This window comes from Mobula birostris, chromosome 27 (genome assembly GCF_030028105.1).
Source record: "Mobula birostris isolate sMobBir1 chromosome 27, sMobBir1.hap1, whole genome shotgun sequence".
NCBI lineage: Eukaryota > Metazoa > Chordata > Chondrichthyes > Myliobatiformes > Myliobatidae > Mobula > Mobula birostris.
This window is the reverse complement of record NC_092396.1, coordinates 18,372,917-18,400,690: the sequence shown is the minus strand read 5'-3', so window position 1 is coordinate 18,400,690 and position 27,774 is coordinate 18,372,917. Positions and strand designations below refer to the sequence as shown.

General features: G+C 46.2%; 1 protein-coding gene across 6 annotated transcripts in view; it reads left to right on the top strand.

Annotated features, from left to right (window-relative positions):
• The window catches only part of LOC140188502 (paired box protein Pax-7), a 153,393-nt gene that overhangs the window by 91,718 nt on the left and 33,901 nt on the right, over positions 1 to 27,774 (top strand). For 4 of the 6 annotated variants that reach the window (XM_072244825.1, XM_072244829.1, XM_072244826.1 and 1 more), the window contains 2 exons: positions 13,198 to 13,363; positions 14,289 to 14,488. In XM_072244825.1, coding sequence (XP_072100926.1) covers positions 13,198 to 13,363; positions 14,289 to 14,488 — 366 coding nt within the window. Of the gene's footprint in view, positions 1 to 1,961; positions 2,174 to 13,197; positions 13,364 to 14,288; positions 14,489 to 27,774 lie in introns of those variants that run through there. The other 2 variants (XM_072244830.1, XM_072244832.1) reach the window with 2 other exon arrangements.

The following is a 27,774-nucleotide window of genomic DNA, read 5'->3' as shown; positions in this document are numbered from 1 at the left end:
CCATTCTCAATGCTACAACTGTCCCCCAATGAAGGATTCCGCATCACTGGAAGCCTTCACTTATTTCTGCGCAGTGCGGAGCAGCAAACATGCAGGCTGCTCCCACTTTTGGGCACTGGACCCCCTTGGCATTGAGCATGGCTGTCCTTTGCTGAGTGCAGTCCCATCCTGGAGGAGCTGGGGCACTTTCCCTGTTTATCACTGGGACTCACTTCCTCGCTGGGAACCAATTGTTCTTCCACTGAACATCTGAGCTTTCCTACTCAATGTCAGAGCAAATCTGAACCATGGACTTGACTCAGACTTTGGGGGATGACTCAAGAGCCCAGATTTCTCCTGCAGTCTGTCTCAAGGATTCCACTTTGATGTCAATAAATGTTTATGTTCTGTGAGATAAGACATTGTGGCTCTTTACCGAGTCCCCAGAAGCTCCTGCACGATCCTCACTGGGGGACCCGAGTCAAGTTGAGGTTAATGTCACTTGCAAAAGGTGCAGTGAATATCTTGCAGCTGCATTGCAGGCACATAGCATGATGTAAGCAGCATTGAGAAGAATAACTTAAACTGTCACATTTTTTATGAGAAAGAGCAAAAAAAGAGTAAGTTCGTTTTGGTCCACAGTGACCCTGGGGTAGTCGGTACAGAAAGGCATCACTGGAAAAGGGTTTGAAGAAGGGAAACTTTGGGAAGCTGAAAGAAACCAAAGAAAACAAATACATGGTCCACAGTGACTGCAGAGACAGCCTCCTGATATTTCAATAGTACCTTCCCTGTTCATGTGTATAATCAAACTTTGATGAAATATTATAGTCAAATTGTACACAGCAAGCTTCCATAAACGGGATTGAGACATTAATTTGATAATCTGTTTTTTTGATGTTTATTCAGATTCAGATTCATTTATTTATCAAATGTATGTAGAAGTCTACAGCGAAATGTGTCATTTGCGTTAACGACCAACACAACATCAGGATGTGCTGGTGGCAGCTGGCGAGGGTCGCCACACAACGTAGCGAGCCCACAATATGCAGCAGAACAACAGTGCCAATACAGACGAGGCTCTTCCATCCTTCCCATCCAGCACTCTCACACAGAGACAGTCCTCCACCCTAGGACAGGCTGCCCCCTGATCCCCTGACCTCCAGTCTCCATTGGTCATGTGGACTCTTAGGCACTGGGCCTCCAATTCCCCCAGTGGGTTCGCAGACAGAAATAATAGATTTAAAAAAATACAGCGATAACTGTCTTGATTTTATCCTGAGTAGTTACAGGTGCTGTTATACACCTACGATTGCAGACCAAGTCTTGATTCATCTGCATTGCAGATTACCCCTGTGTCCTAGTCCACAGTGACTGCAGAAACAGCCTCCTGATCAGATAAGAGCGCTCCCAACCAACCCAAGGCTGAAAATGGAAGAGTCTTCTGTTTGTAACACTCACCTGTACTCAAACTCAGTTGGCCACACTCACTCATCTAAACTCATGTCATTCTACAGATGTGCGGTACAAAGCATCCTGATGCACAGCATGGTACGAAAACTGCACTGTGGCAGACAGGATGGGTCTACAACAGATAGTCAAAGCTGCCCAACGCATCACCAACACCAGCCTACCCACCACCGAGAACATATATTCTAAAAGGGCCAGTGTCATGATGAAGGATCCCACCTGCCCTGCTCATGGACGGTTTGTCCCACTCCCATCAGAGGAGGCCACGTAGGACCACCAAACTCAAAAACCTTTACTTTCCCCAAGCAGTAAAGTTGATCAACACCCCCATCCCTCCATACCTCCCACCACCACTATTTTGTTATTTCCTGTCAGTCAGCTTACGTACAGACAGTCCTGTGCCTGCTGCACCTTATCAATCTATGTATATAAGCTATCTTATTAATTTATATTTATTTGTGTTTTCTTTTACTATTGTGTTCTTTATCTTACTGTATTTTTGTTTTGTGCAGCATCGGATCTGGAGTAACAATTGATTCGTTCTCCTTTACACCTGCCTACTGGAAATTACATTAAACAATCTTGAATCTTGAATTTTGATTGTCCATTGGGTAATGAAAAGCTGAAAAGTGCCCCCAACTATAGATTTATGAGCTCTTCATAGCATGGGGCTAGTGGGGTAGTACATCCGCCAATCACTCAACACTGTTTTCTCTGAAAATCTGAGGAGGGTTCCAACGCTGAATATCACCCATGTCTACGCTAACAGGTTGATGTGAGGGATGTTATTATCTTGAAACACAAGCCCCACAGTGAGGTAGGTGTCTGGGAAAGGATAGGGAGAGGGGAAGCTCAACTGGGGAAAAGGGAGAGGGAGGAAGAACAGTATGATTCTCCAGTCAGGGACGGAGACAACTGTCCGCCAATCCACAGTTCCTGATTTCAGTCCATGTTCAACCATTACCCAACTGCGACCTCGAGACTCTAACCAACCACAGTGTGACTCTTCCTGAAAGGGGTTAAACATGGTTACTGTCCGATCTCTCTGTCTCTCTGTCTCTCTGTCTCTCTGTCTCTCTGTCTCTCTGTCTCTCTGTCTCTCACTCTCACTCTCACTCTCTCTCACACACACACACACACACACACACACACACACACTCTCTCTCTGAGACACAGGTTTTATTTTAATGACTTTGCTTTTGATCCATTCCTCTGCTGACAGTGAAATTTAATAATCTGACCTAGAGTGTGGTTATAGTGATAAGCCTGGTGGTGTAGGCCCGGCGTTACCTCAGGGTGACGCGCTGTCTGCTTTCAGCCGGGACTTCTCTCTGAGTTCCCTGCTAAGCACATTCCCTTCTGAGGGATGGAGTTAAAGAGAACATGAAAGGGAGGATGGTTTTTGTGGACAGGAAGGGTCAGGGTTCAGATGCCTAGCTGTGAGTTTCAGTGAAATCTATCTCATGGGGGCAGATGGGAGTGTCTGATGTTGACCTGCAGTAAATAACCCACTTCAGACTCCTGTTTGTTTTCTCATAGTCCGATTCCATACCCTGACTCTGCTCTTCCCTTCGCCCCAATGTACTCCCCCCAAGTTACACCCCCACTCTGTCCTCCATCATAAGGCAAACTGAAGAAGGAATCCTGATGAATCTTGATGTAGGACTGGTCCCACCCAACCCCCACAAACATCTGAACTCCTAGTTACAAAAATGAAAGACTTAACCGCTGAACAACATCCATGATTCAGCAGCCAACTGAGAAACCAGTGCAGTAGTGCCTGAGGAGTTGCTACAAGAGGCCCAAGTTGTATCCTAGCAACAGTGTCTGTCCTAGTTGTGACTCAGCAATGTGCCATAAAAATGTGCGTAAAACTAACTTGAGACGTGAACTGGAGAGGTGCATCACATTTATAGCAAGTATCTCTTGCTCAGTGTCAGTGAGACCAAGGAGCTGATTATTGACTTCAGGAGAAAGAAACCGGAGGTCCATGAACCAGTTCTCATTGGGGGATCAGAGGTGGAGAGGGTCGGCAACTTTAAATCCTCCAATGTTATCATTTCATTAGACTTGTCTTGGGCCCAGCACGTACGTGCAATTATGAAGAAAGCACAGCAGCACCTCCCCTTCCTTAGAAATTTACGAAGATTTGTCATGACATCTAAAACTTTGACAAACTTCTATAGGTGTGTGGTACAAAGTATATTGATTGCCTGCATCACAGCTTGTTATGGAAGCACCAATGCCCTTGAACTGAAAACCCTCCAAAAAGTAGTGGATACAACCCAGTCCATCACAGGTAAAACCCACGCCACCATTGAGCACGTCTACACAGAGCGTTGTTGCAGGAAAGCAGCATCAATCATCAGGGACCCCCACCACCCAGATCACGCTCTCTTCTCACTGCTGCCATCAGAAAGAGGGTACAGGAGCCTCAGGACTCACATCACCAGGTTCAGGAATAGTTATTACCCCTCAACCATCAGGCTCTTGAACCAGAGGGGATAACTTCACTCAACTCACTTGCCCCATCACTGAACTGTTCCCACAACCTATAATAAATAAAGGCACCCATTAGTCTTGCGAGACTGTGGCTCTGCGCCTGGAAAGTCTTCACTCTCCAGGGCGCAGTCCTGGGCAAGGTTGTATGGAAGACCGGCAGTTGCCCATGCTGCAAGTCTCCCCCTCCACAACACCGATGTTGTCCAAGGGAAGGGCAAGGGCCGATACAGCTTGGCACCAGTGTCGTTGCAGAGCACTGTGTGATTAAGTGCCTTGCTCAAGGACCACGACACACTGCCTCAGCTGGGGCTCGAACTCACGACCTTCAGGTCGCTAGTCCAATGTCTTAACCACTTGGCCACATCCCACAACCTATGGACTCACTTTTAAGGAAATCTTCATCTCATGTTCTCAATATCTATTGCTTATTTATGTATTATTATTTATTTCATTTTGTATTTGCACGGTTTGTTGTCTTTTGCACATTTGTTGTCTGCCCTGTTGGTCTGGTCTTTTGCTGATTCTATTATGGCTATTGAATTTATTGAGTATGCCCGCAAGAAAATGAATTACAGGGTTGTATATGGTGACATATATGTACTTTGATAATAAATTTACTTTGAACTTTGAATTTAACTAAGTTTCTAAGGGCACAAATGTCAAACTATAGTGCCAGGCTTAGCCTCAAAATCTGCTCGAGGCCCATTGTTGTTGTCCAGATAAACAGTGCAGCTGAGATAAGCCTTTTGATGCATGTGGTGGTGATGGAGTGTGTCAAAGTCAGTGTTTGGAAGGTCCAGTCATGAATTTTCCCATCGGCAGAAGTGTGGCTCTAAAACTCATGATGAATTATTTCCAATGCCAGTGCCTGATTATACAGAAAACCTCATTCATCCTTGCCTGAAGCAACAGGTTAAAGATGTGGGCAGTAACTTAGGAGAGAGGTTCTGGAAGTTCACCTTGGTTACCTCTGGGAGATGGAAGAGGGTGTTCTTGAGGTTCTTCAGCAGATGATTACACAGATGCTCTTAGGGGGGACAAAAGGAGTGGGGTAAGATCCGTGGTAGGATGGAGCGTATTGGTATGGCAGAGCGTACAGGGGTGTGGAGTAGATGAGGGTAAGTGAATGGTGGTGGGAAGTGTACAGGATCTGCAGAAGAGATTGTGAAGGGTAGACTTCATGGCAGGGGTCACTCTCCAGGACTTGAGGATAGGTTAATTCCATGATTTAGTGGGTATGAAGGAGAATGGAACTGGGAAGATCCTATGTTTTTTTTAATTCATTTACGGGGTGTGGGTGTCACCAGCTAAGCCAGCATTTATTGTGCATCCCTAGTTGCCTTATTTGTTGGGGGACATTATACAGTGACCGTACTAAGCCACATTGAGTGACTGGACATTGGCCATCTGAACCAGTGAAACCCCTTTACTGTGGCCTGTTGTCTCTGTGTTCTGGAATGAGTGGTGATTTTAGCTGACCTGGGATAGGCTGGTACTGGACACAAACCGGCCAGGTGTCCTGGTTATCAGTTCGGACTAGCTGTGCTAACTTCACACTTGATATTTTGGAAATCAATCTTGTTAAAAATGAGGCCTGTGCTCTGAACTTTCTGAGGATGTCATAAATTAATTTGAAAAGGCGTCAGCCCTTGCTGTGAAGCCAGGCGACGATTCCGACTGTAATCCCAACCGGGCTTCCAATGAGTTGTGATTTGGCTTGTTTTTGTAAAACAAAAGATCTCTGTGTAGCTGGGGGCTGAAGGCAAACAACTCCCACTCACACTCACAACTGTTCCTGTCAATTTTCATTTGGAGGCAGTCTTGCCCATTTCCCACTCAGTTCCCATAGCAGCCGAATGTTGTGATTCATACTTCGGTAAGTAGCTAACCCACACAGGGCAATTCCATCCTGAGGCCTGACTTGCCAACATTTTCACAGACTCAGTTAGACTGCACACAGATCTGTCGGTACTGCACTTGACACTGATTTACCTTTGGACCTCAAAGGTCAGTGCTTTACTCTCTATAATTGGTGTCCTGCGGACAAAAGTCACACCGGCAAAACAGCACCGTTGTCCATCTCCACGTACGCCAGGGACATTGAAAGGTTGGTGTGTGGAATAGGGTTCATTTGTGGAGCCAAACCATTTAGGGGCAGCAAATTCCCCTTCGCAAAGGAGGCTGGTGAACCAGCCAGATATTTCACCAGTGGGTTACAGGCACCACTGGGACTTCTGCCCCAGTCTGAAGTGGGCTAGTTAAGGGTCAATCACATTGGTTGATTTGGAGTGTCATATGGTCCAGAGTGATTAACAATGACAGATTTCCTTTCCTGAAGCCCATTGGTGAGTCAAAGGGGCTTCTGTGGAAATCTAGTGATCTTTTAACTTCTGTAATTAAGAAACTTAATTCCATATTTATCTAATGTTACACACTTAAATTCCCAACAGCTATGAAGAGATTCACATTCATGCCCCCCATGGTTCAGTGGTCCCAAATCCTAGCAGTAATTTAGCCACTAGGCTGCTGTGCCCTTAACAATGATCCAGCAACTTTCAAGGGTGATTGAATTAGGCACCAGAGCACAAACTAGTGAATTCGGCTTCTCATTGTAACCTGAGCGAAGTTGAACCTGCGGGTTACTTCACTTCTCACTATGGTGTGAAGGAGGGGAATGGCTCAGGTGTGCAGGTATGTGTGTGTGCAGAATCATTCACTGGCTTTATGCTCGGGTCTGAGTTCCCTGTCTGTACTTGGCTGTGTACTTACTAGTCCCCTGTCTGAAGCCTCCTCCCAGGAACCCGTCCTTTTAATGTTCTGGGGTAGCACTGGGAACTACAGGGATGAGGATCCAGTGTATCCATTCAAGGGGAGGGGAAGGATCATCCAGGATTGCTTCTCCTGATCACAATTCCTAATTTAAATCTTGCTTGTGCACTGGTCAGAAATGACTGGGATCCATTTGGCTGTGATGTACAAAGTAAGAATATGGTGACACAGTGGTTAGCGTTAACACTTTACAGCGCCAGCGGCCACCAATCAGGGTTCAAATCCCGTTGCTGACTGTAAGGAGTTTGTACGTTCTCCATGACCGCGTAGGTCTCCTCCAGGTGCTCCCGTTTCCTCCCACGTTCCAAAGATATATGGGTTCGGGTTAGTGCATTGTGGGCATGCTATGATAGTGTCTGAAGCAGGGTAACACCTCCAGGCTGCCCCAGCGTATACTCGGACTAAACTATGTTTGGATGTTTCGATGCACATGTGACAAATAAAGCTAATCTTAAATTTTTTTTGGAGAAATAGAAAGCTTGTTTTCCTGATTCCTGTTCTACCACTCAGTAATGTTATGGCTGATCCTTTACCAACCCCTTCCCACCCTTGGAAATCACCAATTCCTTAAAATTCCTGAGAACCCACCTCAGCCTTAAACATCCTATAACATCCAAGTATCCACCACAAAGTCACAAAATTCCACAAGCCCCTGAGTGAACAAAGAATATCTAACATTTAAAGAATTAATACATAGATTGCGAATGATATATTTTCCTTTTAAAGCAAAAAAAAGCAGGGAAAGTGGTCCAGCCATGGCTATCAAGAGAAGTTAAAGATAGTGTTAGATCAAAGGAAAAGGCTTATAACATTGCCAAAAAAAAAAGCAGTAAGCCTGAGGATTGAGAGAATTTCAGAATTCAGCAAGGGAGGACTGAGGCATTGATAAGGGAAAGTAGAATTCAAGAAGAGGCCAGCCAGAAACGTAAAAACAGACTGTCGAAGCTTCAACAGATATTTAAAAAGGGCAAGATTAGCTTAAATTACTGTGGTCCCCCTTCGGGGTGAGGCGCGGGAAACTATACTGGAGAAAATAAAGTAATGGCAGAGAAATCAATCACATCTTATGTGTATTGCTTTCTGAAAACGGATTCAGAAATTCCAGGGAAAAGTGAACCTGTCTGAGTAGGCAAACAACTCAAGGAAACTAACATCCAAAAAAATCAATATCTGAGAGGGTAATGAGCCCAAAGGACAGTAAATCCCAAGGACATGGTGTGCATTCGACAGCTTTGAAAGAGGAGGCTACTGTTGTCATTTTCCAAAGGTTAATGGATTCCAGAATGGCTTCCACAGATCAAAAAGTAATATGTACAAACTTAATATTTAAGAAAGGAAAGAGCGGCAATGCAGGGAATTAACAATAGGTCAGAGTCAGCCCTATCATTGAAAGAGAAATCACATTTGTCAAATCTGTCAGCGTTTTTTGAGATGTGTTGGTCAAAGCAGGTAGGGTTGATCAGCGAAAGAATGGACTTTCAGAAAGATTTGGATGATGTGTCACGCAAGAGATTATTGGACAACATTACCATGCCTGTTATTAGGGATAAAATAGCGTCGTCGATAGAAGTTATGGAGCTACAGAGTCATAGAGCACTGCAGCACGTAATCAGGCCATTCGACCCGTCCAGTTCATGCTGAGCTGTTACTCTGCCTAGTCCCATTGACCCGCACCCAGACCGTGGTCCTCCATGACCCTCCCTTCCGTGTATTTATACAAACTTCTCTTGAATGTTGAACTGGAACCCAGAACCATAACTTCTCCTGGCAGCTCATTCCACACTCTAACCACTCTCTGAGTGAAGAAGCTCTCCCTCAGGTTCCCCTTAAATATTTCACCTTTCACCCTTAACCTATGACCTCTACCTCTTGTCTCTCCCAACCTCAGTGGAAAAAGCCTGCTTGCATTTACCCTATCTATACCCCTCATAATTTCATATACCTCTATAAATCTCCCTCAATCTCCTACACGCCAGGGACTAAAGTCCTAACTTGTTCAACCTTTCCCCAAAACTCAGGTCCTCAAGTCCTTGTAACTTGCTAATTTTTAAGAAGATTAGTAATGACCAAAAAAGAGAGTGGAGGAATAGATATGTCATTTTCACGTTTTGAGGCCATGGCTGGTGAGATGCAGCAGGGATCAGTACAGGGACCTTGGCTGTCCACAATCTATGTCAATGACTTGGGTGAGCAGCTCAGATGAGTTGAGTGGGCATTGAGCAAAGCAGTCACCTCCGTCCATTCCACCAAAAGCAGAATTTCCTGGTGGCCAACCACTTTAAATCCTATCTCCTTTTCTGTTCCGACATGTTGGTCTAAGGCCTCCTCCTTTGCCACAATGAGGCCACCCTCAGGGTGGAGGAGCAACATCTCGTATTCCGTCTAGCTAGCCTCCAACCTGATGGCATGAACATTGCTTTCTCCTTCTGGTAAATCTTTTCTTTCCCTCCCCTCCCCCTTCTTATATTTCCCACTCTGGCCTTGTACCTCTTCTCTTCACCTGCCTATCACCTCTCCTGGGTCCCCCTCCTTCCCTTTCTCCTGTGGTCCACTCTCCTCTTCTTTGAGGTTCCTTCTTCTCCAGTCCTTTAGCTTTCCCACTCACCTGGCTTCACCTATTATTTTCTTGCTAGTCTTTCTTCCCCTCGCCCTACCTTTTTCCTTCTGGCATCTTCCCCCTCCCTTTCCAGTCTTGAAGAAAGGTCTTACCTGAACGTCGACTGTTTATTCATTTCCACAGATGCGGCCTGACCTGCTGAGTTCCCGCAGCATTTTGCGTGTGTTCCAGCATCTGCAGAATCCCTCGTGTTTGAGATAAAACAGAAACTACCTGTGCAACAGACACAAGATGCTGGAGGGACTCAGCAGGTCGGGCAGCAGCTGTGGATGGGAATAAGCAGTAGTCATTTTGGGCCAAGACTCTACATCAGGACTGGAAAGGAAGAGGGAGAGAAGCCAGAATAAGAAAGTGGAGGTAGGGGAATGAGTACAAGCTGGCAGGTGATTGGTGAAGCTAGACAAAGGGGGAAGGTGAATGGGGGGGGTGGGGGATTATGCAAACAGCGCCTGTTCTCCCCTCAGTTTATAAGAATGAGAGGCATTCTCAGTAAAAATGCCCGGTTCACTGCCGCTGCTACTGTGCGATCGAGAATCTCCGGAGGGAGGGCCCCAAATCCTCGGCTTTGCCTGTTGCTGGTGGCCAGGGTCGGGGTTGAAGCGCTCAGCAGAGATGGTGCTCGGTGCTTGGTGTCGGAGGGCTGGTCGGAGGCTCGAAGTTTTCAGACGACCCAGAGTCGGACTGTGGTCGGGTGCTTCCAGGATACTGCATCGGCAAGTTTGCGGCGCTGGAAGCTCATGGCAGGAAGAGAGTTTTCTTCCTTCTCCTGTCTGCGTGAGATGATGGGACTTCCGAGAGACTTTGAACTTTTTTTACCGTGCTCATGTCCTGTTCTTCATCAAATTATGGTATTGCTTGCACTGTTGTAACTATATGTTATAATTATGTGGTTTTTGTCAGTTTTTCAGTCTTGGTCTGTCTTGTGTTTCTGTGATATCACACCGGAGGAACATTGTATCATTTCTTAATGCATGCATTACTAAGTGACAATAAAAGAGGACTGTGTGTCCTCATAATCTAAATAACGTAAGTAAGGGGTTGGCAGGGTGGATGGAGGGATGTTTTTTCCACTGTTGGGTGCCTCGAACAAGGGGTTACAGTCTCAAAATGAGGAGTTGACCATTCAGGGCCGAGATGAAGAGGAACTTCCCACCCAGAGGATGGTGAGTCCTTGGAATTCTCTACCCAGGGGAGCTGTGGAGGCTGGACTGCGGCTATATTAAAGACAAAGCTAGATTTTCGCAAATGAACTGAAACTGTGTTAGTGCGGGGAAGTGGTACTGATCAGCTGTGGTCTCATCGAAAGAGCCAAATGTACTTCTTGTTGCACAAGAGACAGCAGATATGGGAATCGTGGCACCATCTCTGAGGTTCGTGTTCTCATGTAAAGAATTCTCTATTTATCTCAGTTCCAAACGGCTAGTGCATTTCCCATCACCTAATGTTGACTCCAGCTGTGGGAAACAGCCTCTCAGCTGTTACATTTGTCAAAACCTCTCAGGATCTCGCATCTCATTCTTTTAAACGGCAGACAGCAGAGTCCCAATCTTTACTCAGAAGAACAACTACTACCCCAATAATCAATCTGATGAACCTTTAAGGTTCTGCCTTGGGAGGCAGGCGTGACCTTCCCTCAGTGCATTTGGTTCTCCGGGTGAGGTCACAGTGATGCCCGGGACGTGTAGATGTAGAATTATTTATCAAATGTACATTGAAGCATATGGTGCAATGTGACATTTGCGTTAACAATCGACACACTTCAGGATGTGCTGGTGGGGGCAGCCCTCAAGTTTTGCCACACATTCTGCTGCCAGCAGAACATGGCCACGAAGCTGGGCAAAAACAACACAGGACACAATAAAACCGGACACAAGCCCTGTTCCTCCCACCCTACGAGCATGCACAATCCTCCAACCCCAGCAGAGGTCATCGCCTCCAGCCTCTAGCAGACTCGTGGATTCGTGCAGAGGAGTCCAATATTCTATTTGCTTCCTAACTGCTTGCAACACCTGCAAGAGACTGTGTTTTGTGTGCAAAGACACACAGAGTACTTGCATGCAGGCGTTGCAAGCAATTAGGACACGTGAAGCCATTTGAATATTTAATACTATGGCACCGTTTTCAAAAATGCAGAACCTCACATCTCTCAGCTTCTTGCCTGACGTTCCTAAGGCTCTTTGCAGACACACAAAGAGAGTCATAGTCATAGTCATACTTTATTGATCCCGGGGGAAATTGGTTAAATGAGAGGTATCTACACACTGGACACGTGCCCCAGAGACAAAGGAAGAGAAGGTGAGTAACCATACATGGCTTTTCATGTGTACACCTGGGGAAACATTTCAAACCCCCAGCACACTCAATGCACCAACTCAGTTTAGCATTGTTAGCAGATCAGGAAACTTTCGAGATCGTTATTGTCATTCATCTGTACAAAAGTGTAAAGGAGAATGAAACGATTGTTACTTCGGGCTCGGTGCAGCATAAAAAAAGCACAATAAGCATGATGAATACAGCAAAAACATAATAAATATAAATACATAGATTAGCTAATATACAGACACCGATTGCATGCACGTTAAAGTGACACTAAGTAGAAGAGTATCTGTACGTAAGGTGACTGTGACAGAAAATGGTAAAGAAGTGGTGGTGGGTTAGTGGGTGGAGGTGTTGATCAGCCTAATGGCTTGAGGGAAGTAACAGTTTTTGAGTCTGGTGGTCCTGGCGTGGATGCTAAGTAGCCTCCTCCCTGATGGGAGCGGGACAAACAGTCCATGAGCCGGGTGGGCAGGATCATTCATGATATTGCTGGCCTTTTTCTGATACCTCTCTGTGCATACGTCCAGGTAGGTACGTTGCACCCACTCCTGTTGCCTTGATCATTATTTTTTTCCTTCAGTGACTGTATGGCCCACCATTACTGAATGCACGGGCTGGCAAATGGAGAGGGAACGCAGTGCTCTCAGAACTAAACCCCACCAAGGATCTGCACCTTCACAGCAGCTCTAAGTGAAGGAAAGTAGCAAGGCTGTGTGTGTGTTTCTGCGTGTATGTGTTGCTGTACAGGTATGGCTGGACAGGTGTTTCACTGATGCAGCGTTATAGAAGCACAAATAAGATAAAATTGGACAGTAAGTTGAAGGACTGACCAAATGTTTTGGCCACAGAGAAGAGCCAAACGCCAAGTGAAAGGTGGAGAAGTCAAGAGGGAAATAAACTCAACCTGGGTGAAATGGAAGAGTTGAAAGGAAGGAGGAGAAAACTGCAGTTGTCTAGTGTGTGTTCAAAGCAATGGATTGAACGCAGATTCAAAGAATCACACACTGGATAGTTCCTTCCTGAAGTTTAAAGATTCAAGACTGTTTATTGTTATTATCCAGTACACAAGGGTAAAGGAGAACACAATGATTGTTACTCTATATCCAATTCAGCATAAAAAACTACAAGCATAAAGAACACAATCGAAAACACAAGTAACATAAATACATAAGGTTAGCTTATATACATGGACTGGTTGTATGTAAATGAGTGACACTAGGTACAGGAGTATCTGAACATCAGATGACTGTCAGGAAATGATAAAGTAGTGGTAGTTGGGGGGGGGCAGGTATGGTGGGATGGGTTAATGGAGGAGGTGATGATCAGCCTAACTCATTTTGAGTCTGGTGGTCTCGGTGTGAATGGTGCAAAGCCTTGAGAGTATTTAAGAGTGACAGCACTATGCCTTACCTGATCCCTCTCTGCTCCCCATCTAACACTCACACTGTATTGAAGTAATAGTTTTCTTTTCTGTTTTTCAGGTGTGGTTCAGTAATCGCCGTGCTCGGTGGCGTAAACAGGCTGGAGCCAATCAGCTGGCAGCTTTCAACCACCTGTTACCAGGAGGCTTTGCGCCCACTGGAATGCCAACCCTGCCCCCATACCAGTTGCCCGAGTCATCGTACCCATCAACTACGCTCTCCCAAGGTAAGGGCAGTCTCATGTCTGCAGAACAGCATGCAAGGGATGAGCTTGTAGCTCATTGACACCCTGTACAAGATCACTTGAACAGGCAAGATTGTGTGTACGGTCTTGGGCCAGCTGATATTGGCTCTGAGCCTTTTCAGCTCCTGGTGAAGCTCTCTCTGGTAGAGCAGACGTTGAATGGGTGATGGGATTATTTGAGGCTGTCGGTTGGAGTGGGATCACTGGCCGGTACTGAAGTGGTCTGATTTGTGTTCTATTAAATTCAGTTGAAAAGTAAAATGATGGAAAATTTTGCTCCTATTTAAAGGTGGATCCAGCCAAACTCTTAAAGTCTAATGTTAAGGAGATCTCCTTCTTGGCAGTCTGAGTTGGGGGATCTAGGCTCCGTCCTCTGCTGTAGGGACGCACAATGAGTCTTCAAGCTGCTGGGTGAGGGAGGAGCAGGAGCTAACCAGGGGTCCTTCCCCGGACACTCTGCCAGACAGCATGAGTGAGCACGGTCTTGGGTTCAGATACAGTACCTCTGTGACCGCAAAGACCTACCTGACATCAGCTGAAGAGCTGCTCCTGCCTGTTCAATGGAATCGAGTAGTGGGAACGCTTTGAGGGAGGATGGAGAGGGGGTGGAGGTGGGGAAGGGAGATATGGGGAAGGAATGGGCAAGGCAGGGAAGGGGAAGAGGAGAAGGGAGGAGAGGAGCACAGTGGGGGGGGGTGGGGGCTTGGGAATGGAGAATGAAGGAAGGAAAGTGAAAGGACATGGAAAGGGAGACATATAAAGAGAAGGATAGGGTAGTCTTGGAGAGGGGGAAGAGAGAAATTAGGGAAAGTAGAGAGTATTGGAGAAAGAGAGGAGGAATACATTGTGGACATGATGTTGGAGCTTGCCTGTGTGACTAACTGCTGTGGTATGTGGTTGGACTCAGATGGAGGGAGCACTGTCCACAGGCCACAGCCCCTGCCGCCCTCTTCCATGCACCAGAGCGGCCTGGCAGCGGCAGCAGAGAGCGCCTCCTACGGCCTGGCGTCCAATCGGCACGGCTTCTCCGGCTACCCCGACAGCTTCATGAACCCAACAGCACCCAACAACTCCATGAGCCAGGTCAGCAATGGACTCTCTCCACAGGTCAGCCTTCATGCAATCGCATGCTCGAACCCCACTCGGTACCACTATGTCCCCCCACCCCAGATCCCCTTCCCAACCTCCCCACCTGGGACAAGGCTCAGGTCTCAGAAGCAGGACCTTCCATCCCATTGGCACTGGCATTACTTCTGTATTTCAATTATTTCTCCCAAATAGGCCATCCTAATGGTACAGATGTTCAAATGAACCCAACAGAGTGACAGGAATCCATCAGATTTAATCCCGGGCTCTGGACTGGAGAATGATTACCAGGGCAAAAAGGTGGGCAAATCCGGAGATGATGGTCCTCTTGGTTATACTGCCATGGACTATTAGAGAAAGGAGAGGTTAATAGAGGGGAGGATAGACAGAGCAGTAGGGTGGTGTGTGTATTCATGGTGCGGACAAAGAGTTTGTGGAACAGATGTTTCAGACCTGGTTGGCAATTCTGAGGGACAGGAAAGGAGACTTGATGGGGAACATAACTCACCGAAGAGCAGGGGAAGTTGAAGATGGGATTAGATGTTGAACTGGTGGGTTGCCCGGATGTGGGAGTCAAATAGGGGTTAAAGAAGCATATTGATATAAAGGAAGACAGAAGGGCCCCCCCATATATAGAGAAGGAACACACCCGAACCCCAGTGAGAGTTAGCACTTTCAGAGGAGGGGTCTGAACCCCAGTGAGAGTCAACACCTTCAGGGGAGGGGTCTGAACCCCAGTGACAGTCAACACCTTCAGGGGAGGGGTCTGAACCCCAGTGGGTGTCAGCACCTTCAGGGGAGGGGTCTGAACCCCAGCGAGAGTCAGCACCTTCAAGGGAGGGGTCTGAACCCCAGTGAGAGTCAGCACCTTCAGGGGAGGGGTCTGATCCCCAGTGAGAGTCAGCACCTTCAGGGGAGGGGTCTGAACCCCAGTGAGAGTCAGCACCTTCAGGGGAGGGGTCTGAACCCCAGTGAGAGTCAGCACCTTCAGGGGAGGGGATTGAACCCCAGTGACAGAACCTTCAGGGGAGGGGTCTGAACCCCAATGAGAGTCAGCACCTTCAGGGGAGGGGTCTGAACCCCAGTGAGAGTCAGCACCTTCAGGGGAGGGGACTGAACCCCAGTGACAGAACCTTCACGGGAGGGGTCTGAACCCCAGTGAGAGTCAGCACCTTCAGGGGAGGGGTCTGAACCCCAGTGAGAATCAGCATCTTCAGGGGAGGGGACTGAACCCCAGTGAGAGTCAGCACCTTCAAAAGGCTTATGAAAATGGGCCAGGGACAAAGTGAATCAGTCTTCATTTCGAGCTGGTGAGAGCCAAAGTGGAAGCATTAAGCCTTGTTCTGGAAGGCTTCCAATTTCTCATGACCTGACTCTCTGCTAGTAGGCGGGGCTGCGGGTATGACATATTTACCAGAAAGTTCTTCATTTTCGCATTCCCTGTGGAGCCGAAAGCTTGTCTGAGAAGCGGATGTTAGTAGCACCTGGTACGGTCCGAACAATGTCTGCACTCTAACTTGGCAGGGCCACACTGCAACCACATGGCATGAGATATCATCATGATCTTATGGCAGGACTACGGAAAGCTAAGCTTCTCTCCATCCTTGGGGGGCTGTTAAATACTTAAATACTTTTCACAGATTTCTCACTCTGCACTGGTGGAAAGTTCCTTTCTTCAGCTTCCACCGTCTTTTGGAATGAATCCCATTTTTTGTTTGGGAAATCAGTAATCCCAGTAATATTTTCTCACTCCATCTACGCTACTGTTTCTCTGAGATCCTTGAGTGGGCTGCCACACAGTCATCTTGTAAACTTGATAAGCGCAAAATTTTTCTTAAACTGTGCAATGTTAAATCAATGCTTTTGCATGACTTATTTGAATGAGGTCCAAAACAGGGGATTGAAGAGAAGAAGGTTTTGCAACAGAGAGGGAGGGAGAAGCAGATAGAAATACACTCAGTGGCCACTTTATTAGGTACAGGAGTGGAACCCAGTGTGATCTGTAGCTTATTCACACCAAGATTCGATGTGTTGTGCATTCAGAGATGCTCTTCTGCACACCACTGTTGGTAACACATTGTTATTTGAATTACTGTCACCTTCCTGTTGGCTTGAATCCGTCTGCCATTCTAATTCTGACCTTTCTCATTCAAAAGGTATTTTCACCCTTAGAACTGCCACTCCTCTGGATGTTTTCTTGCTTTTTATAACTTTCTCTGTAAACTAAAGACTGAAAATCCCAGGAGATCAGTAGTTTCTGAGATACTCAGGCCCTGCTGTCTGCCACCAACAATCATCCCATGGTCAAAGTCACTTAGATCACACTTCTTCCTCATTCTGTGTTTGGTCTGAACCTGTTGACGACATTTGCATGTTATTATGCATTGAACTGCTGCCAAGCCATTGGCTGATTAGATATTTGCGTTAATAAAGCAGGTGTACCAGTGTACCTAATAAAGTAACCACAGCACGTAGATTAACACACACGCACGCACACCCCACCCCCCAACACACACACACACACACAAACACACACACACACGAAATTGTCTCTACCAGATTTGGTAATATTTGTCCTTTAAAGAATTTGGAGTTTTACATTAATTGGTGATGTTTATCTGTTGGAACATCTGCCAGGGTTTGGACACTTGAACCTACCCACCTCTGCCTTAATCTGTCAGAGTCATACCATGTTAATGAATAGACTCAGTACACAGGGCCACTTGCATTTGTACAGTGGGACAGCAGTAGTGGAAACTTCATTCAGGATCCTGCAGTCTGACTGTGGGGCCAGACCAATGCCACCTGCTTTCTTTCTATGTGTCCTCTAAACAGTTTCATTTCAGGGTGGTGTGGGGTCTGAGGATGTGACAGTCTCGGGGGCTCTTGGAGTGGGTGGGATTGGTTTGCATGGAAAATCTTGTGGTTTATGGATGGAGGGTTATGCTTGAGGGCGGAAAGGAAGAGCCCAGAGTTTGAGGTTGGGTGAGGGGCTTCTGGAGTTCAGGCCAGAAAAAAGCACAATTGTTTCTGTAGGTCAGGTCTACCTCTTTGGGACCAACAGAAATAATTCAGCTCTCCCTGTTAACCTCTCCCTTCTCTGCATCGCTGGAGTGATCATGGTGTGCAGTCTGCTTTGCATTTAGTGACAAAAGCCATCACTGATTTATCCTCCCCAGTAAGGGCACACTCTCACTCTGAGTCACCAGTTACCATATTAAAAGGGCCGGAGGATACTTTGGAGGTTCTTTCTGAAACTCTTCCCAGTCACATCCAGCATGAACAGTGAGACTTGAGTACAGAAGCCTTCAGGAACAGGTTCATCAGGTTCTTGAACTTGCGTGCACAACTCAAATGCTACCTCAGAAACAGAACACACAGACCAACTCTTGCAATACCCTGGACTTGTTTCTGATAGTCTTTTATTTTGCACTAAAGTCTTACTTTTGCACAGACTTCTTTTTCCTTCATTTTTTGTATAATTTATGTTCTGTGTGCTGTTTGAAACTTTAAGAATGTGGTGAAGTTTTTAATTGCACCTGGAACTCACTGGGACTTGTGCACATGACATGAAACTCCACTTGACTTAATCCTTAGGACTGGAATAGGAGTTGAGCCCCTTTCAATGCTGAATGGCAATGGGTTTGGAATTCAACCAGAACTAGAATTGGGACCTTAAGAGACAATCAAGGCCTTTGGGAGGTTGGGTGGCTCTGTGAAAGTCACCATGAGGTCTACACACCCTGGATCCTGTAGACCAAGATCTGCAGAAACCATGACTCTAGGGGTCTGTGTGCTTTGCATTGTTTGCTACCTGCCAGTTATCAACACTAGCAATTAACAGCAAGTGACTTTAATGTACCTGAATGTGTGAGCGATTTACTAAAGTGGCCATGTTTCATTTATTTCATTAGATAAGTAGGAAGAGAGAAATTTGTGAATCTTTATAATTAGAATTGTTGGATGATTAGTTGGAGGGAGACAGGCTGCATTTGATGTTTCCTGAGCCGCTATCAACCCGGTGAGTTTGGAGCGAGGGAATGAGAGAGACGTTCGCTCTCCTTTGATCCACCGCCCCAGGCACACTTCACAACCACTTCCAGTCTGAGTGAGAGGTTTTCAGTTATTCCTGGCAAGTGTCTGTTGGAGATAAGAACAGAACCCCAGCATTGTACACAACCCATCACACCAGCAGCTGGCCAATCTGTGGAATTACAGTGAAATCCATGTCTGGAACAGAGAGCCGGAATAGGTGCTTCAGAATACACTAAGTACTTCAAGTCAAGTATTTTAACATGTTCTGAAGCACCTGTACTGAAGGGTCATTGTCAGATAGAGTACAATCATTCATAAATTCTTGCCCGTTGCTCTTGCTTTTCCTTTGTAAATCTTTGCCTCTCCTTCTTATGAGGTTCAAATTCTGATTACTGTTGTCCCCTTCAAGCTCTGCTACACTTGTACAAGCATTCCCTGCATTGAACATTTAATTAACACACTGAAAGGTTTTGTCAAAGTACATGTCACAATAGGAAAACAGCAGTCTGTGGAGATTCCCCTGCAGTCTGTGGAGATTCCCCTGTTCATCTTTCTTAAAGTCTGCTTGATTCTCTCTCTCTCTGTCTCCTTCCCCCCTCGCTTTTTGCCCCCCCTCCTTCCGCCCCCCCTTGCTCCTTCTCTCTCTCTCTTGCTCTCTCTCTCCTCTCTCTCCCTCTTTCCTTCCTGCTCCTCCTCCCCCCTCTCTTTCCCTCTACTTCAACCTTCCTTCTCCTTTGTCCTCTGTTTTCGGCCCGTCACCCACCAACAGCAGCCCTGGCCTGGGCCAGTCTTTCAAGTTGTCTGGATGAAGACCTTCCTCTCCCAGTGATAAGGTCTTTGGAACTTATGTTGGTGTTTCTGCCGCTCTAGCTTTCACTGGATGGGGTTGTTAGCCCCTTACCCAACCCTTCTTCTATAGCCGAGCTTGGGGGCCATCCATGGTGAAGCTTTCCTTCTCTCCCTCCCCTTCTTTCTCTTCCTTCCTCCCTTCTTCATTCATTCCAGCCCCCTATCATCTCCCTCACTCCCCCCTTGCTTCATTCTTCTCAATCCTCCGCCCCTCTGGTCCGATCCCCTGCTCTTCATCCCTCTCCTCACTCCTTTTCTCTGCTGAGCTCCTGCGACCAAGCACTCTCAGGGCCACTGCGTATCCCTTCAAACACCAAGCCCTCTGACACCATCCTCACCCCCCGATCCACCGCCTGTTGAACAAGAAGCATTAGATGTGGTGACAAACAGACAGATATCAAGGGCCTACTCAAGACGGAAAGGTCAATTGGCCGCATGTGCTTTGCGTTAGTTACAAATACCAGACTGACAGGGGCGGGCCCTGTAATTAATCCCTGCTCTCCTTCGAGCCCTGGCTCCTTCCTTTTCTCACCCTGGGTCTGCAGATGATTCCGTGAGCCTGAGAGTAAAACTCACCATTCTTGTCCATTCTGTTCGGAGGGGCTGTAAGATTATTTGCTCTTGCTCACTTAAGATCACAAGGAGCACAGATGGATGTCACTCTGTCTGCCAGATCTCCTGATTCCAAAAGCATGGATTATAGTAAAATGCTCAGCAGATGGATGTTCTTCGGCCCATCAAGCCTGCGCTAGCTCTCTGTAAACCTACTCTTCCACTCTTTCTTACAAAACTATGAAAGCTTATTTACATCACAAATATACAAGGTACAGACATTCAGTATTTACAAGACAGTGAGTACACTGAGATTAAAATATGGTTTCTACTGTCCATTACAATCACTACCCCAGGGGGGCCCATCGCTCCCGTAAGTCCCCCAGTGTGCCCATTGCATCCACATGCTCCCTCTCCAAAGACAGTTGGGCACGAACGTATCCTTGGAAAAGGGGCAGGCGGTTGGCCCAGGCAGTGCCCTTCGCTTTCTGCCACCTGGACCTGTGAATGGCCAACTTGTCCAGGCCCAGGAGCACGTCCACCAGGAGATCCTCCTCACGACCCGTCCCCTTCCGAACTGGGTGCCTTCCACTCCTGCACTCTTCCCACGTACTCAAGTGCATCTTTTCGCTTTAAGTGCCCATGAAACCCCTTTAGATATTAAAAAAATTGAGTATCTTTCAGGCTTTGTCTAGTGAGGGATCCGCAGAATGAATAAACCAAAATTGTGTATAAGAAAGACGTGTAGTTCCCGTCACACGTTGTGAAAGTAGCTCATTATACAGAAGTTGTAGGTACACCCAGTGTAAATGCGGGACTGTGACTGAATGTGTGGACAAACTTGTGAATGGGAAGGTGTGAAATCCTGATTTATAAGTTAGCAGAGTAAGTAAGTCTGCGTACATTCAGTACGAGGTTATTTTTATGTACTTGTGTAATTAATATGTTTGAATACTCTGAATGAATATGCATATTTTCCTATGTAAGTGGGTTTATATTTTGACAATGTGAATTTGCCTGGCCAGGAGTGTTTGAACCTGTGTGTATCTAAATATCTGTGTGTACACACATACATCAATGGCTCTGGGTTAAAAAGCCGTCCATCAAGATTCAGTGTCCTTAAACTATTGTCCCTGTTGGATCGGTACCCAGTTTGGTCTCTCAGAACTGACACTTATTAAGTGAACAGATTCTCTTTTGCACTCTGTAGGTTTAAAACTTATCTTCCTAAAGTTAGCGCTCTTAGGGTTAAAACTGTGTCTACTCTGCATCAGCATTGACTGGGATAAAACTGTGGTCCGTCACAGTCAATACTGACCATCTTTAGACGGGTTGTATCGACTGTGGCAAACTCATGCCCACAAGAAACAACACTCAGAAAGTTGGTGCTCAGTGTGTTCGGGAGTCAGCACTGTAAGGGTTAAATTTGTGCCTCATTATACCAGCCTTCTCAAGGTTAAAATGGTGCCCAGTCAGAGATACAGCAGCCACTGAGTTAAATCCTTGCCCACACAGAGCAGGCATTCATAAGGTTAAACCAGCACACACACACACAGAGTAGGCAGTCGCAGAGTTAAACCTGTCCCCACTCAGCGATGGCATTCACTGAGTTAAACCTGTGCCCACTCAGAATTCTCAGCTGGTGACTGCTCCAAGTGGCTGCTCGTCTTCACTCAGACTCCAGCTGAGCCTATTTCAGTATTTATTTACATGTAATTATGTCTGTAAGGTGCGGTTATTAACTCTGTCAACAGCAATTTGCTTTGACATTTCTCACTTTGTCTCTTACCCACCATTCTCACCGAAAACCACTTGCCACTCAGAACCTGCACTGTTTTTTTCTCTCTTCAAACTGTGTCATAGATTCATAACAAACCTGTGCCTCACTGTTAAACTCAGCGGTTTCATTCCCTGATCAAATGTCTAGCAAGCTGTGTATTGAAAGTGTTTTTTATATACTTGTTAGTGAGTCTGAATTCAGGGTCTGACAGTTTTCAAAATAAATTTGTGTCAAAGATTTTTTGAAATGAAATCTTAATGTGAAATATTAACCTCCCATTAATCGGTCATAGTTTATAACAGAGAGCAGCTGTTACCGTAGTTGTTATCTCAGTAAACCTCAAAATATGCTGACAATTTCAGATTCAGACAGTGTACTTGGGGAGAGAGAAAAAAAATCACCACAGATGTCAGTACAAAAAGGGTGAGAGGAAAATGGGAGCCAATTTTGCGACTTATTTGGCTCTGTTTTCCGAAATGGAGAGTAAAATTGGTTACATGTTTGCTTCTGTCCCAAAAGTGTTGACTGTCACTGGGGTTCAGATTCCTCCCCTGAAGGTGCTGACTCTCACTGGGGTTCAGTCCCCTCCCCTGCAGGTGCTGACTCTCACTGGGGTTCAGACCCCTCCCCTGAAGGTGCTGACTCTCACTGGGGTTCAGACCCCTCCCCTGAAGGTGATGACTCTCACTGGGGATCAGTCCCCTCCCCTGAAGGTGCTGACTCTCGCTGGGGATAAGACCCCTCCCCTGAAGGTGCTGACTTTCACTGGGATTCAGACCCCTCCCCTGAAGGTGCTGACTCTCACTGGGGTTCAGACCCCTCCCCTGAAGGTGCTGACTTTCACTGGGATTCAGACCCCTCCCCTGAAGGTGCTGACTCTCACTGGGGTTCAGACCCCTCCCCTGAAGGTGCTGACTTTCACTGGGGATCAGACCTCTCCCCTGAAGGTTTTGACTCACTGGGGCTCAGTCTCCGTACTAAAAATCAATTGGTCATGCATGAACTTCTACAGCACAGAAGGGCAGTGAGACTTAAAGCTAGTACCGAAACAATTTTGTCCAACATGCAGAGTCCTGTATGATCTTTCAAGAGTTGTCGTGCAGTGTACAGCAGCTAAAATCCCAATTGATTTTCTCCCTGTTTTGTATGTTATTCAGACAAACTGGTAAACCCAACACCCGTCCAAGCAGAAATGCACAAACCTGCTCGGTACCACAGCTTGAATCTGGGATCTTGCTTGTAGTTCGTCTGAGTATCCCAATGAGTGAAACATTCCTCTCTCGAGCCCTGAGGGTGGCTGGTGTCAGCACTATCAGTACAGTAACACACACAGTATCTTAATTAATACACCAGATTCCTTTTGTCATTACTGGATCACAAACACGAATAGAAAATGTTTGAGAAACAGCTGCTATGTGCTTCATTCTCTGGGGTACAAAATCTCACCCTTGGGTCGAAGATAATGTTTATCACAGTCCTCTCTCTCTCATTCTGTCTCTCTTCTCTTCTCTCATTTATTATCTCGACACAAACCCAATGAGAGAAACTACATTCATTTCTACAACCAGCTATTATTTTCTCAGACACTGTATTTGCACCCAGGGGCTCTGCTGTATGTGTTCTTTACCATATCAAATGATAGATGGAGAGAGAGAGGGATTGGTGAGCGGACTTCTGTCTCTCCCAGGTGTCTAGTCCAAGTTACTGTGGACGACATCCAGCTTTGTAATGATCCCTGATCATACTTCACTCCAGGGTATTGATCACAGGACCCAAGACCAGGGAGATTAATTCTGCACAATTCAGGGACAATTTTACCAGGGGAATTGCAAGTAAAACTGGACTGTTTGATCCAGTGCCCATTCTCGTCAGCAGCATTAGACCAAAGAGACTGGAATAGAATCAACAGCAGTAGCTTTTATAAGACGAAGATTGACACGGAGACACATAAAACAGACACGGAGCAGATTCACAGCTTGGTTAAAGAGGAAGTGCATGTGAAGAGTGGCTGGTGAAGAGGCAAGGAGGTTTAGGCAGCACCTCAGGGCCTTGGCTGTGAAAGGCATGACCTCCAGTAATGCAGGTGAGGGGACCAGGGGTGCATTGGAGCCCCGCATTAGGAGAATGCATCTTGACTTTTCACCAAGATGGTGGAGCAAGGTGAACTCCATGATTGATGGCCCAACTCAAATGATCCTCCTTAACACCAAGTATTCATGGAGACACGTATAGGGAAAGGTGCTGGAAAAAGGCCCGCAGTTTCAGAAAGGCTTCCACCCACCCTGCTCATGGACTGTTTGACCCAGTCCCATCAGGGACAAGGCTACGCAGCATCGATGTCAGGACCACTAGATGCAAAACCAGCTACTTTCCCCCAAGCCGAGAGGCTGATCAACACCTCCACCCATCAACCAACCCCTCCACCACCATTACATATACATATCACCTGGCATACAATCAATGTATGTAACAGTTACTTGTGTGTTATCGGATGGCTTTTTATCTTTTTGTTTTTTAATTGTGCTCATGCTTATTGCTTCTTTATAAACTGAGTAATTTTGTTCCCCTTTACACTCATGTATTGAAGAATGACAATAAATAATCTTGAACCTTGGATCCTAACTGAGTGGTGACTGTTGGAGGTGGGATTCCATAGTTGGCAGAACAATTGTATTACAGTGCCTCTTTAATCTTTATCCCCCTCCCCACCTCTGTACTTTCACCCCCTCCCGTTCTCTGTAACATTCACCTCTCTACCTATTTCTATAACCTTCACCCCTCTCCCAATTTCAGTGACCTTCACCCATCTCCCTGTCTGTGTAATCTTCACTCCTCTCCCTATCTGTGTAATCTTCACTCATCTCCCTGTCTGTGTAATCTTCACTCATCTCCCTATCTGTGAAATCTTCACACCCTCCCTATCTGTGTAATCTTCACCCCTCTCCCCTATCTGTATAACCTCATCCCCTCCCTGTCTGTGTAATCTTCACCCCCTCCCCATCTGTGTAATCTTCACCCCCTCCCCTATCTGTGTAATCTTCACCCCCTCCCCTATCTGTGTAACCTCACCCCCTCCCTATCTGTGTAACCTCACCCCCTCCCTATCTGTGTAATCTTCACCCCTCTCCCCTATCTGTGTAACCTCTCCCCCTCCCTTTCTGTGTAATCTTCACCCCTCTCCCTGTCTGTGTAATCTTCACTCCTCTCCGTCTGTGTAATCCTCACCCCGTCTCTATCCTTATAAGCTTCACCCCATTCCCCATGTCTGTAACCTTCACCCCTCCCTGTCCATGTAACCTTCACCTTTTCCCCACATCTGTAACCTTCACTCCTCTCCCTATCGATGCAACCTTCACCCCTTTCCCTACATCTGTAACCTTCAGTTCTATCCTGGTCCTATGTAACCTTCACAACGCATTCGACGTGTGTAATCTTTAACCCCTCCACAACTCTGTAACCTTCACCAGCCTTCACATTCCCTCCTCTCTTCAACTTCCTCTTACCGTCCTGTCTTCAATTCCATACACCTTCAAATCTGAGTTTTTGCATTTCCCCATTTGTACTGTTTCAGTGTAGGTGAGCCTGCATTCAAATCCGAATTTTCTAGGTTTTGGACTTCCTCCTTAAACCTCACGAGCTTTCTACCTCCTTAATAATTGCACCTTTTGTCAACCATCCTAATCTGAAGATCTTGGTGTTTTATTTTGTATGATGTGCTTTTATTGAGCCTTTTTTTACATGTTTAAAGCTCCACATAAATTCAGATTGAGATATTATGAGAAGTATGTAATTCAATACTTTGTATTTACAAACTGTATTTTACATCATTTTCTTCTGTGGAAGAGTTCCCATGCTGATCAATTGGGTTATGTTCCAACTTATTCAGAATAATCCCTCATTGTTTCTTTAGAGGACTGGGGGGTGGAATTATTCCAAAGGGTGGAATCTAAGGTGTTTGCCCTCATAATATTGCATAATGAGTTTGTTGCTTTCTTGCTCATGGATGAAATGTTTTACTAACAGGGGCAGCATTTCACTGGTTAATTGACACCATAGTCAAGAAAAACTGGACATGGAGTAAAGAGTGGAACGGTTGGGTTGTGTTGTTCTCCAAGATCAGAGAATAACTCAACCCAGTCATTAACTGCCCGAGCTATACATTTTCTGACTTATTTCCTAAGAGTGAAACCATTAAATGTGTATTGTAATAGACTGTAAGTTGTAGAAAGAAACTGAATTCCAGTGAACTGCAGATTTTCTCGTCTCCAGTGAACTGTGGTGCCAAGATTCTTAAAGCATAGATTAAAGGAAAATTAGTCTTCACTTCACTGTAGAGTGAAGAGCAGAATCCCCCAATGCAAGGAACACATCCCTCCCACTGTGGCATCAATGATAATCTGTGCAAACAGGCGATTGTGTTTCTTAGGCAGTAGGTTTCTGGCAAACCTCAGTACTATGCAAAATTCTTAGGCACATATAAATACTAGGATGCCTAAGACATTTGTACAGTACTGTAAGTGATATGTTCAGTTCTGATCTTCATCAAATATGAAACATTCTTTCTTTGCTTCTCTTGACCGTATCATGTAGTCATAAACCAAACTCTTCCTGCTATTGAGACAATACCCTTTTTTATGACAGCAAGGACTAAATTTACACCACACTCCAGTGGTCTGTGTCAAATTTCTCCAGGGACTGTCCCTCTTTCTCCTCCTTTGAGGTTCACGTTCTCACCCCTCCCTCAACAGTTCCTACCCACAGTGGTGACCTTCATTCCCTCTCAACTTCTCTTCCACCCTCTCACCTCCCACCCATCTCTGCCCTTGCCCCTTCATCCATCTCCCTCCCAACCTTCTACTCCACCTCCTCACCACTGTCCCTCCCCCTCTCAGGGCAGCACAGCACAGAATCTGGCCCTTCAGCCTGACCCATCCATGCCAACTAAGATGCCCATCTGTGCTGGTCCCATTTGCCTGCGTTTGGCCCATGTTCCTCTAAGCCTCTCCTATCCACATACCTGTCTGAGTGTTAAAGACAAGAGGTTCTGAAGATGTAGGAAATCTTGAGCAACACACACTGAATGCTGGAAGAACTCAGCAAATCAGGCAGCATCTGTAGAGAGGAGCAAACAGCTGAGATGTTTATTTCCCTCCATAGATTCTGTATGGTGCTGAGTTCCTTCGACATCTTGTGTGTGGTACCTGTCCAAGTAATTGCACCTGCCTCTATTGCTTCATCTGGCAGCTACAGTACTGCACAAAAGTATTAGGCACATATATTTAGCTAGGGAGCCTAAGACTTTTGCACAGTACTGTAGTTCCACATGCCGGCCACCCTCTGTGTGAAGTTGCCCCTCAGGCCCCTTTTAAATCTTTCCCCTCTCAGCTTAAACCTACGACCTCTGGTTTTTGATTCCCTTTCCCTCCGCATGCATTCCCCTCTCCTCCTATCATCTTTCCCCCTCCTCCCACCCCTTTGTCCCATTCTCCCTCCCTGTTGATCAACTTCCTGTTTCCCCTCCCATCTCTTCCTTCTTCCCCCATGTCCCCCTCACACCTTCAGCTCCCCCTCATGCCCTGAGCTCCCCTTCCCACCACCCACTCCAAATGCTTCCTCCCAACTCCCTCGCCGTGCTTTCCTTCTGGAGCTTTTCAGTTTTCATTAAATCACTGCAGCCAATTAGCCAAGTGACATGGAGACCAGATAGAAATCATCTCTGTCATCTGTTCTCTGCCAGACAGGAGGCAGCGAGGCTCAGTCACAAACACTGCCCAGTCCAGGTCTATTAATTAGAACAGATTGAATGAGGCGTGAAAATCCCCATAATTGCGGTCATCACAATTTATTTTGAAGCTCGTGAATTTGCTTTATTTTGGCTGAAAGATAACCTGACACTTCTCCCCCCCACCGCCCCCAGTTCAATTCCCAGGCCTGCCCATCTGAGAATCACAGAACTTTTAATGTATTAACTGAGACTATTTCCCATCATTTCAGTGTAGTAATTGGCAGTAATTCAGAGGGGATTAACCCCACATGGTCCTTTGGTTGAGGCAGGTACAACTTTGGCTGCAATCATGGCCAAGCTCCCTCT